The following is a 14,338-nucleotide window of genomic DNA, read 5'->3' on the forward strand; positions in this document are numbered from 1 at the left end:
CCACCCAACACCCACCCAACACCAACCCAACACCAACCCAACACCCACCCAACACCCACCCAACACCAACCCAACACCAACCCAACACCAACCCAACACCAACCCAACTCGAAGGGGGCACAGAAACCAGATCCTGTTCTAGAGGATCCAGATTGTTGCCACCATCCCGCTCCCATCCTGAAAACATTCCAAACGCTGAGGAAGAGGAGGACAGCCGTACCAATGAAGAGGATGGGGAAGGTGATGAAGAGCAGGAAGACGTGAGGAACCAGGTTGAGCGCGTCCACGAAGCAGCCATTGTTGAGCACACTGACGTTGATGCCGTATGCACTGGGAAACTTGTCGCCACAAAATGACAGCGGCATGCCAGCAGCCATTGGTTCCTCCCAGACCCGGAGTCAGACTGGCAGAAACAGAAATCCGTCAGGTCAGCGTTTTACTGCCACGGAGCGTCACAACACGGGCATGACTCTCAGCCGTGTGAAGCCGTCAGAGCTATTCTAGGACAGTGTAAAGCTGCTGATTTCAGGACTGGAGGGCCGGTGAAACGTCCAGATCCGTCTCTGATTCAACACACCTGAGTTAAACGATGAGGTCATCAGCAGGACGAAGGTTCGCTCAGGTGTGTTGGACCAGGAAGAACCTGCTGTCAATAGATGATAAAACACAAAGGATCGTTTTACTGTAGCAAAGGGTTTGATGCTGAGCTAAAGATGGCGGCCATCTTTAATTTACATTTTTAACTAAATATCAGTGATACTGGATGGATGGATGGATGGATGGATGGATGGATGGATGGATGGATGGATGGATGGATGGACGATGATATTGTTCTGGGTTTTTCTCTAACAAACATAATTTCAGTATTTTTAAATTAGAACTTCTTCCCGTTTTCTTCATCTAAATATTTCTATTTATAAATAATCAGATCAGTGAAAAGTTACAAGTGGAAATTATATTTTTTTCAAAACCAATAAGAAACAAGATACTAATCAAATTTATTTAAACTATTTTAAAACAGCTTCCCGTTTGAATCACATAAAATTGTCATTTCTAAGTCAATTTTTTAAATTCTTTGTTTCCATCTTTATTCTTATTCACCTGCCAAGTTTAATAAAGCGAATTATTGTAAAAATAAATAAAAGTTTACGATAGTTAGATAAACTACATGGAACATTAATATCTGGGGTTTTATCAGAACAACATTCATTTCCAGCCTAATTTACCAACACAAACTGTTCTCTACGCGTCAATAACCAAAATTATTCACAAAGCTAACGTACATTTACCTCAACAGAGTTGCTAAAATTAAGAACATTTATTAAACCTTCGATAACAAAAGTGTCTTACCTGGAAATAAAGGGATTATCCCGACTGGCACCGTTTCATTCCGGCTGAATTTTAATTTAAAAAAATACAGCAGATAGAGAAAAGAAGCAGAAGAAACAAAACTCAGTGAGAGTTGGAGAGTTAACAGAGGGGATTATTTTTAGCCCTGGAAGTCAAGAGCGAGATCAGCTGCTCCAACTCAATGCGCGCTGCCGACGGCGTCAAGGCAGGACGCCCACGAGACACAACTTCCGGCTACAACCTTCAGAATAAAGGCGTTACCTCTTCCTTTAAAGATAAACGTAAAACACGTTAAAAAGCTTTTTATGGATATACACAGAGTTTTGATGGTTAAAAATTAGCCAACAAGGAGCTTCTAGCTTTTACCCAAACATGTTTGGAAGAAAATGTTAGCATAGCTTTGCTAGCTAACGTGGTATTTCTTACACTTAAACATTTAAACTAATCAAATGGTATTCAGTCATTGGGAAAATCTATAACTGTGTGTTTCTGGATTGAAAATCTCATGGCTGCCTGTGATAAAAATAAAAGCTAATAGCTAGAATTTGTTTTTCCACTGTCCTTTAAAGTAGCCTTCAAATTCAGGCACATCCTGTTGCCTATAGCAACCACAATGGCACTAATCACCAGCTGGTAAAAATGGAGCTCAAAATTAATCAGAGTTTAGTTTTAATACTTACTTGATCATCTTTATTAACTACATACTGAATTGATAAAAATAAGATAACTCATAATAATGTTCTAGTAAAGCTACAATTAAAACTCTACTCCACTCTCACTTTGTCCGCCACAGCCACAAGAACAACAATCTGTTGTTGCTGCTTCGCTAATTAGCTAATTTAATGGCTAAGGGACTAAAGCTAACTGACATTATTTCTCTGTATCAGTCATGTTCACAAACAGATCCTGTAGAAGTAGTAATGCTAAATAAATGAGTATTTATGTTTAAATGCTAATTTCATGCTACTTCTACTGCGTTTGATATGGCAGCCATGTTGGATTTTGAGGGTCAGGTTGCCAAGAGATTTCTCCAACTTACAACTCTGAAATATTAGCTTTTATATACATGTCCAAACTTACCTGCTGCTCTGCATTTCAGTTAATTTATAAATCATTAAATCAGTTTCACACATTATCAAACGACCATAGGTTGCTTTAGGATAAAGATTTAAACAGATGGATGGACAAATTAATAAAATTAAGAAATAATTGATAAAGTATACTCCTTTCAATTCATTATAAAATATTCAAAAATACTGTGAAACAATAACGTCACAACTGAAAGCCTAACTGCACTGCAAGTACTTCTCTGCTTTGAGTTGTTGCTTTATTTTGAAGGCAAGAATTGATTCATTTCCGCTAAAAGTCCGTGTAATTTCTGTTAACTTGGTGCGATGCTGCCTCATATCAGATTTCCAAACTTGTACCAGTTTGGCGGTGAGAAGAGTTTATAATAGGCTTCCTCAAGGGTCCTGACATGAGGGCCAACAAATAAAGTTTATAAAAATAACTATTTGCAAGGCTGATCGTTCCTGAAGTTTTTATTTATTTTACTTCAAATAAAAAAAAAATACAATAAATAAATTATATCAACCTTCAGTCAAAAAATGTGATGCACTTTCTGGACAGGTTTTTTTAAATCACCATCTGAAACGCATGCAGCAGCAGGCAGGAGTCCCACGCTTGCTGTGGGATGCGGGGGAGCAGAAGGACCTTGGATGCGGTCAGCGGGGTGAACTCATGCAAGCTGCACGTTTCAGAGCAGCGCAAGAAGCGCAACCCTGACACATAAATATGAAAATAAAAGATCAGAGCGTCACGAAGCGATTTATCCAGCAGCGTCCTGCTACGACTCACTCCTATTTACCAAAATAGCTTTTAAATATAAATAATTAAACATTTCACTAAAAAACAGAATATGTGTTGGTTAAATTTGGATTTGGGTTGAATTGAACATCTAGTAAGAAAACGTTACCTATAAATAACCTAAATTTGAATTTTTACGTCTTAAGTTTTCTAGATGAGTGTAAATTAGTATTAAAATCTGCAAAAATACACCAGATCAGCGCTTTTAATAGAAGCCGAATTTAACTCCTAACTCCAAATATTTTAAACATTTAATTAAGTTTGTATTCAAGCCGCAGTTTTTACCGAGATTTAATTTAAAATAAAAATAGAGCGATTCTTAAATGAAGTCTGGTGTCATTCACGTCAAGAGAACGTTCTCTGAATGGAAGACGTCGCGTGTCAGCCTACCGAGAGGATGCTGCTGCCTCAGGGTGACAGACAGAAATCCCGACCTCAACACCAACCCGGCGCAGGATTTCGGGTCAAAGCGTCCCGTCCTCCCGGATCTTTACGTCCCGTTTGCGGTTTCTTTAAAAAAAAAAAGCGGTTTATGCTGAAGGTGCGGCGACAGGAAATGCCTACATGTTGAAATTCCTCTTCAGTTATGGCGGAGGACGCGCAGCTTCCCGCAGATTGAGGATTTTAGCGATTATATTAGTGGTAGCTCATGAAAAATAGGTCAAACTGAAGCAAAAGAAGCACAATGGACGGGTTTATGATTAAAATAATAAGATAATGATAATTAAAAGGTACTCACCAGCATTTTCAGCCTCACAGAGCGGATTTCTGGTGGGAATTAAACAACAACAAAGGAAAAAAATAACACCTGCCGACCTTATCCAGGGCCGTAGCTAGACACAGGGCCGTGCTAGGGCACCCCGACTGGAGATTAAGTTCAGACTTATATTAATGTCAATATTTATAATGGGTATAATAGCATTCACCGATCTGATAGTTGAATAACCTAAATAAAAGATTAAATCAATAAACATCCTTTTTATTGAGCTCATGTCTATTTATTAAAGAATTTAGCAGGAAAAGGGGTTTTTGACTTGAAAATAATTTTTTCAGTATACATTTTTCAATTTAAATTAAATTAATTTTGATTAATTACAGGCCTAGAACCTGAGTTATGATAGTTTTGGATTTTTCATTACGGTTTATTTTTATTTCGTTTTTGACGTTTTTAGTTTGTTTTCTTAGTTTTTATCAGTTATGGAGGTACTTTTAGTTTTTCCGTTCTTTGGTTAATTTTTAGGTGCAGAATTTTAAAAAGTCACAGTATTGTGATTATGTTGGTAATGAATTATATAATTTTATTTATGTATCTGTTATTGTTGAACAACAAATTGATTCTGGTGTTTTGGTCCCAATTGTTGCGAATAGCGTTAGTGGAGTACCGTAAATCGCCAACAGCTGACGCAAACTGCTCATGTTCTGGGGGAAAAAAGTTATTTTACATCAGTTCAACAGGCTAATAAATGAAATTAATAAGCGCAAATTATTTCTGTAATTATTTCAGTATGTTTTAGTTTTATAAGCGCACAATATAGTTCTAGTTGCATTTATTCTCCATTTAATTGACGTTTTTATTTCAGTTAACAAAAATGTTTCTCAGTTTCCGTTTTTGTTATTTTATTAGCTTTATTTCACTGTAATATTTATCAACATCTGAAAAATAAAAAATAAAAATTAAAACAGAAACACGTCCCCTTTATTCGCCTTCAGGGTCGGTGACATTCGGTTTTTAGAGCAACGTTTTGCTGCAGAGACATTTTGATTAAAGGTCAGCAGTTCAGGATGGAGAGCCTGGGACTCCGTCTGCTGCAACTGGACCAGAGGAAGGGCAGAGGTGGGAGGATGTGTGTGTATGTGTGTGTGTGTGTGTGTGTGTGTGTGTGTGTGTGTGTGTGTGTGTGTGTGTGTGTGTGTGTGTGAGAGGAGATTCCCATCTGCAAGTGTTTCCCAGGAAACAGTGAAGGGAAGACGCTGACCTCCATCTTCTACATCCACACAATCATTTCCTGTAGACTCTTACCCGAACTTTAAACCCGACGTTAAAGTCAAATGTTTTACAGGAAGACATGTCGCTTCAGGTCCTGACATCGTCTTTCTACCAGAGAAGAAGAAAAAACCAACAGCAAGAGAAACCAAACACCTTTAACCCCGGTGTCAGTTTCACTGTGACCCAATAAAATGGAGAGTTTAATATAAAAACTTTTCTTTAGATGTTTTAAAGTTGGATCAACACTCCCTAAATTAGCTTATTTATAAAATTTGTGTTTATGTTTCCAGCATCATGTCATGTTGAGGTTCCAGCGTGAGAAACTTCAGAGCTTGAGGCCGGTACAGGAAGTGACTGTTCTTTCTGCTGATAAAAGAACTAAATTACAAATGATTCATCTCCTGAGAGCAAAACCAAGAAAAAAAGACTCAACTTCCCATAAATATGTAAGGATCCCAAATTCCTCCCAGCAGGAAAATCTCCTAAGTTTGAACTTTATCAGCAGAAATATACAAAAATGTTCATTTATTTTAGCTAATATTACTGTTGCATCCTTTTCTAGTTGATTTGCTCTGATTGATGCTTTCCATATACTTATAGAAAGAGCAACATTTTGAAATTTACTCAATGGAAACATGACAATTTCTAAAGCAAACCTTGTTTTTTGATAAAGGTTTTGGCATAAATTGAGAAAATTTTATTTGTGGTTGTAACAAAATTGCTTTATTTTTGCAAAACTGCGACAGAAACACTTGAGCAGAAAGAAACACGTCTATAGAAAAATATCCTAGTAAAGGAGAAGTGCAGGCTGAGCAGATTTACTCAAGTAAAAAAATACACATTTTGAAATGTACTAGAGTAAAAAAATGACAAAGTAATTTTCATCTTTAAGACAACAAATTGACTTTCGATAAGTCCATTATTGTATTCTTTTGCTGACAACATGCAGAAATAAACATACTGATAGTTTTTCTCCAAACCAAATCAATCAGGATAATTTAGATAATACAAGACAAAAACATGGAATTATTTAAAATAAGGATAAATGGGGAATGTTTTGAGTGTCTGAACTTCTACTCTAGAGAATGTGAGCACTTCTTGTTCCCACCACTGTGGTTCTGATCCGGGAACCTCACTGTGGTTCTGATCTCGGTCCAAACCTCTACAGAGAAGCACCGACAGGGCATCTTGATAAAACCGCATCAGATGACGCATTTAGAAGAAACTCAACTTCAAACTCTTTTTCCTTCGGTTCATTTCAGACACTTTTCAGCCCAAAACGATATTTTTTATTTACCACATTTACTGCAGTAATATGTAAAAATATTCCTTTGTTCAAGAACCTCAAGTCAACAATAAAACTATAATTATTAGTTTAAGTGAGCAGAACATGTAAATTTAAGCCGCTACAAACAAATAATCATATTTTATTCTGTCTGGTTGTCTCACAACAATCTATAACCGATTCTGGTCAAATTACAGTGAAATCCCCGCGTGCGGAGAGAAAATCCGCTCAAATGATTGGTTCTGATGTCATATGACTGAGACAATGTCGCCCTCTTGTGGCCAAGGCGAAGAATAATAAAAACAGGGCAAACTTAGGACTCAAACTGTTTATTGATTTCTCCATTTTATAACATTAAAATGCATATATCTGGGTTAAATCTGATAGATATTTAGAGAAAATTTGAGAAAAAAAGGAGGATCTGATCCATTTGTAGATACATTTACTGATTCTGTCTGGGGCTCTTTTGGCAAAAAACAATCAATAAAACATTAAAGATTAGGCAATAACCACAATTGAATTTCTAAGGGTATATTGGATATCTAACAAAAGAAATTAAGTGGAATCAAATTTTGTACATTTAAATTTTTAAGAAATCAAGATTCAGCTTAAAAAGAAAAACAGATTTTTTTTTAAATTTGCATAAATATATACAGCAAGCAACTTACAGAAATTATGTAAAATAAACTTTTTAAGTCATCATTAATACATTATGTAGTTCTGGATGAAATAGAGTCTATGATGTCTCCTGGTTCACCTCAGGAAAAAAATATTTACATTTATTTCAGAAAAGAAGATCAACAACAAAACCGACAGAGAAAACTAAGGTTTACTTGGCTGTCAAAATAAAACAGAAAAGTTCATAATGGGTCATTTTTCAATTTGATGCAAACCAAAAGCAGCTTAATATTAATAATAATAATATTAATAATAACATTCTTTATTATTCTATGGAACAAAATAAGAAAATACAGAGAAATCTTAGGAAAACCATCCAGTTCACTAATGGGACTGAATCTCATTATTAGAGGATTATTCTGTTAATGATTCTTTATAAACCCAGTAAAGATTCACCTCCAGATTATAAATCCTCAGATCAGCTGCTTTACTGGTGGTGACAACAAAGAAACATGTTTTTATGGTGATATTGGCCCAAAGTTTTTGTTTCTGATCCAAACCTTCTCAACAAAGCGACCGCAGMTTGTTTATGGSTGCGATGTCTCACCTGTGTGAGTTTTGGTGTGAGCTCTCAGTTCGGTGSTGCTGACRAATTTTTTCCCACACGTGTCGCAGTCGAACGGTTTCTCCCCGGTGTGCCTCCTCACGTGATCCTTCATCTGGTGCAGGCGGATGAATCTCTTCCCGCAGTGCTCGCAGGCGTGAGGTTTGTCGCCCGTGTGCGACATCATGTGTCGTTTCAGCTTCGAGGCGTTGACGAACTTGTTGCCGCACAAGCGGCAGACATACGGCCGCTCGCCCGAGTGCGCCCTCCGGTGGCACAGCAGGGTGTTGCTGTGTTTGAACTTCTCGCCGCAGGTTTTGCAGGAGTGCGGTTTCTCGTCCGTGTGGATGGTCACGTGCCTCCTGAAAGCCGACGGGTCGGCCATGCTTTTTCCGCAGACGTTGCAGAGGAACAGCTTCTTGTCGCCGTGGGTTCTCGTGTGGAGTTTAAGATGGTCGCTTCGTCTGAACGTTTTCCCGCACGTCTTGCAAGCGTGCGCCTTYGTCCCGGCGTGGGTCCTCATGTGGACTTCCAAAGACAGGCGGAGCCGGAAGATTTGTCCACAGCTTTTGCAGGAAAGCGGCTTCCTGCCCGTGTGAGTCCTCATGTGGCGATCCAAACCGAGCTTCGTTACAGCCTGGCCACAAATGTCGCAGAAGCTCGCCTTCGCCCTGCAGAGGTTCTTYTTCCTGGAGGCGTCGGGTTTCARAGACTCTGGAGCAGACTGACTCTCCACACTATTCAGCTGTACCTGCTGTAACTGTTTGCTGGTGCAGGGCTCTTCCTGGTCTTCCTCCTTAATGGGTGTTGCCTCTGGATAATCCTCCTCCTCTTTTTTAATCGKCTCATCAGAAGTGGAACTCCTCTCCTCGTTAGAAAGTTGCTCATCAGGCACAAACTTCTCTTCTTCTTCTTTAATGTCACGTTGTTCCCGAAGGTCTAAAAAAGGGACAAGAGAATTCAGTCATTCAAGTATCTTCAAAGATTATTGTGGACAGTGATCCTGTGGGCAGGAAGGATTTCCAATAGCAGTCCGTCTTGCATTAATTGTGAGGAGGCCTCTGACTGAAGGCTGTTGCTGTGCGACAGCCTCATGACCACCATGACACGCCAACAGCTCGACATCCAGGCAGCAGRGACGATATTCCACAGTAACAGGTCYTGGACCGCRTCATTAGCTGTTAGCATCTCTGCTAATCCACCTCCTTTGCTTTTGCACTTCCTCTTTAAACAGGAGGATGATGATAAAATTGACTTGTTTTGAGCTTTGTATCATTTCTTTGATCAAACCAAAACAGTTCAGCCTCAAATAGAGGGAAAGACGTTTCCAAAGAGTGGAAAATGTTTGGGTGGCGGCAAAACATCATAGGAGGTTGGCTAAAAAGTGAAGCTAATCATGGAAGAAAAGCTAATCTTCTAGGATAATCTACATTAGCGTGCTGCTGTTTTTGTTTCGCTAATTCATTGTAGCTAGGTTAGCGGTGCTGCTGAGGCCTTTTAGYGTGAAGCTGGTTTTTATTCTGATGCCGTTTAGACATTAGTCCGATGTTTTCCTGAGGATGTCCTAACACGCACACCGTACTCCTCAGCAACTCCCCAAGCAAGGTCAACATGCAAGGAGGGATTGTAGAGAAAAGTAAAGGAGAAGGTGAGCTCTTATGGGGTTCCTGTCTGCGTCTGAAGGAAACCAAATGTTTCCAAAGCCACGTGATTGGTCGATCACGATGRGAGGAATAAACACAGGTAAAGCCTCGCAGGTAAATGAATCTGTTCCCATTATGGAGCGGGAACAGATGATCTCAGGCCCGAAACAACTAGATTCTGGTTTCAGTTCATCACCAAAGAACAGATGTGACATATTTCCCTACCTGCTCTCTGCGCATCAAACTCGGACTTCATAACATCGATCATCTTCTGCTGAAGGCGGCTCTGCTCCTCACACCGAACCACCGTGTCTTCACACGCAGAAAGCACTTCCTCCCCGGCCGCCGCCAGCCGCTGCGTCAGAAACTCCCTGAAGCCGCGAAGAGCCGCCATTCCGGCTGCAAAAGACGCCAAACAAACCGCGAAGCTAAGCTAACTGCCTGCAGACAAGCTAACAGCAGCTCCAAACCAATGTTCGCATTGTTTCTCTGCTGTTTCTGCTGCTTCCTCTTCTTCTGAACAGTGAACCTCATGGCGCCCTGCCGCCACCAACTGGTGAGGAGGGGTATTGTCTTTGTCAGGCCAGTTACAGCGCTGCGAAAATAATGAACGAAAAACTGATTTATTTGGTAATTGAATAAAAAAAAAGTTAAAAAAAGTTAATGTGTTGATCAATGTCACACGGACTGATACAGTTCAACGTTTATTTCTGATTATTCTGTCATACATAATAGAGACCCAAACATYAGGTATCAAAAATGAAGGAAGGATTTTTAAAAATACTTAAAAATKATACATTTGGATCCACAGAATGAACAGCTGTAACACGGACAGTCACAAAGGTTACTTGGTAAAGATGATTGTTCACAAAGTCAAATATTAAATAATAATAAAAAAAACATTTCTTGATCCCAAAGGAAAAGTAGATTTTGTTGTAGCTCATATTATTCAAGTTTCATAAAGATTTGTTTTGTAAATGTTGATGGTTATGGGCAGGAAAGATCTCCTGCAACAGGAACTGTATTTTTATCAGKACGGCAAAAATCGTGTCATGTTGATTTATTTGGTAGTGGAAATCAAAAATTAAAGAAAAATCATTGGTTAATCTCWCRGAGACTGATATAGYTCAATGTTTATTTGTGTTTATTTAGATTATTCTGGCATAGCCAAAATTTAGATATCGAAAATTAGAATAGYGAATAATTGTTTTATTCTAGTAAAGTGATATATATTAATTTTAAGCATCACCTCCAGGATCCACAGTCGCCCCCGGAACAGAAAAGCCTCATTTATGGACTTGTTGATCCAAGTGGCTGCTTCTGATGAACAACAAATACTGGAAATCAACAGAGACGTAGCAGCAACAGTGAAGCACGGTGGTGGCAGCATCATGCTGTGGAAACGCCYTTGAGCGGCGGTACGTCCTGGAAGGTTTCTGGAGGCAAAGGGACGTTGATGMAGAACAACTTCAGCAAATCCTGTAAACAAACTGTTGGAACGACGGAGGAGATTTAACAAGACATCGACTCCAACCGTCTAAGACACGGGAGCTCAATACGTCGATCGCGGAAAGGTTTTGAGTCGATCTCGGCAGCAGGTGACAAACTGGACGCCGCCAGGACGCTGAGTCCAGCACTTCCTCCTCCGCAGGCGTATCAAAAATATTCACTAAGATCCTAAACGTTTGTAGCTTCATTAAAAAAAAGAATAATTATAAAAAGTCAACGAAACATGTTAAAATTAATAATCTCAGTAATTTTGCAGAACTCAGTGCGTTTTGGTTCCTTAACAAAAAAAAAAAGAAAAAGAAAAAAAAAGCGACTCAAAGACCGACTGACGATCAAAGCAGGAGTTTAAATTAGCTATTTAACCACCGCTGTGTTCATGAGAGGCTTATTAATAATCSAGAAATAAATATCAAGCCTGGAAACCTGATATGTAACGGACTGAATGTTTTTAATGTAATCTTTGCTCGGCTTAAGCGCAGGTGGTTGCCACGGCAACGGGTGTGCTTAAACGACAAAAAGAAGAGAGAGAGAGAGAGAGAGAGGGGGAGGGGGTGGATAAAGAGGGTAGTAGTGGTTTTGAGTTTATCGTCTTTTCGGATTGTTTTACCTTTTTTTTTTTACCTTTGCTGTGGCTCATCACACCTGCTGTAGTTTCTGAACGTTCAATAAACGACAAACTTGGACTGATTACCTCGTTCGTTTGTGAGCATACGTCACAACAAACATYAAATAGGACAAATATATTTMATTAAGTTTTAACAAATTCTACCTCGATAAATAATTATGTGAAATTAAATGAATTATATCCCGACTTCAGAAGATTTGCCTTCACCTTCACTGGGCTCTTTGGTTCCTCCTATCAGTCTGTAGTTTCTCATATCGACGTCATCAAACCAAWTTTCAGATCCACCATGACTGACTGACACCTGCTGGCGTCAGGTTAGCAACCAGCTTCTGACTGAGAAACCAGTAACCAGAGACCAGAAACCAGTAACCTGCTCCCAGTGTCAGAATCTCCCTGAGGAAGAAACTGGATTAGGTTTTCTGTCACTTTATTTCTGCTATAACTGATGTATATTCACATATAAAATAAGTCAATAGAGTTTAATTTGCTATTTTTATGTCTTTGTGTCATGAGGTAGATCTCAGGCGGCTGGTGAGAGAAAAAGTAGAYCTTGGTCTCAAAARGWTTGGGCACCCTGGTCTAAGAGCTGCAGAAATAAGTTGACCGACAACCAGGCAGATATTCTGGAGAGAACAAAGCAACACAGAGGTCAAAGTTTGAGACTTAAGAAAAATATATTTGCACTAAGAAAAGCAGCTAAAAGGATGAAATGCACCTTTATGTGAATGTTAAAGAAAAGTCGCTAATTAAACATGAGCTTGAAAAAAATCCCACATAAGCAGAATAAAAGAAAAATGGCCAAAGTTTTAGTTTTAACGGTTAAAGAAACACGATCAAATCTATAAATGTACAAATCTGTGTGCAATAGCGAGACCAAAACAAAACTCTGGGAAAACAACTAAAAATTGTGACATAAAAATAAACAGTTTCCAAAAAATCTTGTTGAATTATAGATGGACTGTTTCGCTTTAGTGAGTGAAGGCGATCAATGAGATGACAGWCAAAGAAAAGCTAAGCTGTAAGATTACTCGGTTGTTTTTATGTGGTATTTAGGAAGAGCAAAGACTGATTTATTAGATTAATGAATCAGAAAGCGGTTCGAGTCCGCGGTCGGTCCTCCGTGTTGACCAAACGTGTGAAGGAAGAGAGGACCGCTCCGGAGAAATGAGCCCTGACCGGCTTATTCACCGACAGCGTCCGTGTGTTTACTGCCAGCAAAAACCTCGCCCGTAGCGATCCAACAAACGGCTGCAGCGCGATATTTTCACCTGTACTGTGCTCCAACATGCCTCTGCTAACGGAAACARCAGATGTATAGTTTGTGTGAAGCGATTTTATGTATTTTAGGAGAGGAAATGTGAAGAAAACCCGGCGCTCGCTGCTGAAAATCACAGCGTGTGTGACAGGTCCGAAGGGTCCTGGGAGGAAAAGAGAAAGTCCCGCGAAGCAAACCAGAGGTTAGTGTTGAGACAGGAGGGTTTTCTTCCGGTTACCTTAAGATTTACGTGCCAAGAGTTGAATTAGTTTGTGATTTTGCTCGTAAAACGAAGCGGAGAAAACACAAGTGCGGCCATGTTTGAGGCAGCGGCGGAGCGCGCGGGCTGAGTTGTCTCTTCACGGTTCTCATGGATGTTATAAGTGGCGCCTCCTGCTCCGAGCCGGACACGTTGAGAGGAAGATTGAGTGAGAAAGATGGCAGAAGAAGCTCCAGCAGCGGTGAAAGCCCCGGCGAAAGCCCCGAAGAAGAAGTCCGCTCCCCGGGCCAAGAAGGACGGACCCAGCCTGTCCAAGCTGATCGTGGCCGCCGTGGCCGACTCGAAGGAGCGCAAGGGAGTTTCTCTGGCGGCGCTGAAGAAGGTGCTGGCCGGGAAGGGCGTGGATGTGGCCAAGGCCAACAAGCGCATCAAACACGGCCGTCACCAAGCTGGTGACCGGAGGAACCCTGAGCCAGACGAAAGGCACCGGGGCCTCCGGCTCGTTCAAGCTCGCCAAGAAGGAGCCCAAAGCGGCCAAGCCGGCCAAGAAGGTGGTGAAGAAGAAGGCTCCGGCCAAGGCCAAGAAGCCCGCCGCCAAGAAGGCCAGCACCCCCAAGAAACCCGCCGCCAAGAAAGCGGCGGCAGCGGCCAAGAAGTCCCCGAAGAAGGCACCGGCCAAGAAAGCCGCCGCGGCCGCCAAGAAGGTGCCCAAGAAGAGCCCCAAGAAGGTGGCTGCCGCCGCCAAGAAGCCGAAGGCCGCCAAGAAGCCCGCGGCCAAGAAAGCGCCAGCAAAAAAGCCCGCAGCCAAGAAGGCCAAGAAGTAAGCATCTGTCCCCAACACTGCTTCATGCACCAAAGGCTCTTTTCAGAGCCACCACCTCCACACGTTAAGGCATCGTTCCTCACTCTGCACAATTACTCCATGCTGCACTTGGAACAACGTTCTGTACAACTAGCAACGTTACAAACATGTAACGATGTTAAATACAAGTAACAATGTTGGACAAATCCAACATTTTTACTTATTAGTAGCGAATTTGTGACATTTCTCACTGGGTTCAACTAGTTACRATGTTACATTTCACTCTTTATCGCAGCTCAATCCAGTTCAACTTGTTGGATTTTTACCTACAAACTATTTTACTGTCGATTGCAAAAACTGATCTGCTGTCATTCAGCTGACACAGTACCATGAACAATGAAATGATGATTCACCCCATGGATCAGAACCACAGWGAACAGTTTTCATTAAATTATTGTTTTTAATGTATTTTTTTTAAAGAGAAGCATGTAAAGTACTGAAATGATCGCTTTACTGAGCCTGTCTTCATTTATATTTATCTCTTAGCTGTTGGCCAGATCACTTTGAAATGAGA

General features: G+C 40.5%; 1 protein-coding gene, 1 long non-coding RNA gene and 1 pseudogene across 3 annotated transcripts; 1 reads left to right on the plus strand and 2 right to left on the minus strand.

Moving 5' to 3' along the window:
• Positions 1 to 311: 311 nt before the first annotated feature.
• LOC108166005 (uncharacterized) lies at positions 312 to 4,134 on the minus strand. Of its 2 annotated transcripts, none has more exons than XR_001776323.1 (5): positions 3,956 to 4,134; positions 3,607 to 3,726; positions 1,351 to 1,394; positions 578 to 643; positions 312 to 403 (listed from the first exon to the last, which is right to left on the minus strand). It is a non-coding gene; the product is annotated as an uncharacterized LOC108166005 (long non-coding RNA). The 2 variants fall into 2 exon arrangements; XR_001776322.1 differs by having other exon boundaries at positions 578 to 646; positions 3,956 to 4,064.
• Positions 4,135 to 7,124: 2,990 nt separating this feature from the next.
• LOC103460783 (gastrula zinc finger protein XlCGF17.1-like) lies at positions 7,125 to 9,949 on the minus strand. The gene is made up of 2 exons (XM_008403091.1): positions 9,579 to 9,949; positions 7,125 to 8,649 (listed from the first exon to the last, which is right to left on the minus strand). The coding sequence occupies exons 1-2, from the start codon at positions 9,745 to 9,747 to the stop codon at positions 7,694 to 7,696; spliced, it is 1,125 nt and encodes a 374-aa protein (XP_008401313.1). The 5' UTR covers positions 9,748 to 9,949; the 3' UTR covers positions 7,125 to 7,693.
• Positions 9,950 to 13,154: 3,205 nt separating this feature from the next.
• Positions 13,155 to 13,872, plus strand: LOC103460784 (histone H1-like; annotated as a pseudogene).
• Positions 13,873 to 14,338: the final 466 nt, after the last annotated feature.

This window comes from Poecilia reticulata, unplaced genomic scaffold (genome assembly GCF_000633615.1).
Source record: "Poecilia reticulata strain Guanapo unplaced genomic scaffold, Guppy_female_1.0+MT scaffold_291, whole genome shotgun sequence".
NCBI classification, from domain to species: domain Eukaryota; kingdom Metazoa; phylum Chordata; class Actinopteri; order Cyprinodontiformes; family Poeciliidae; genus Poecilia; species Poecilia reticulata.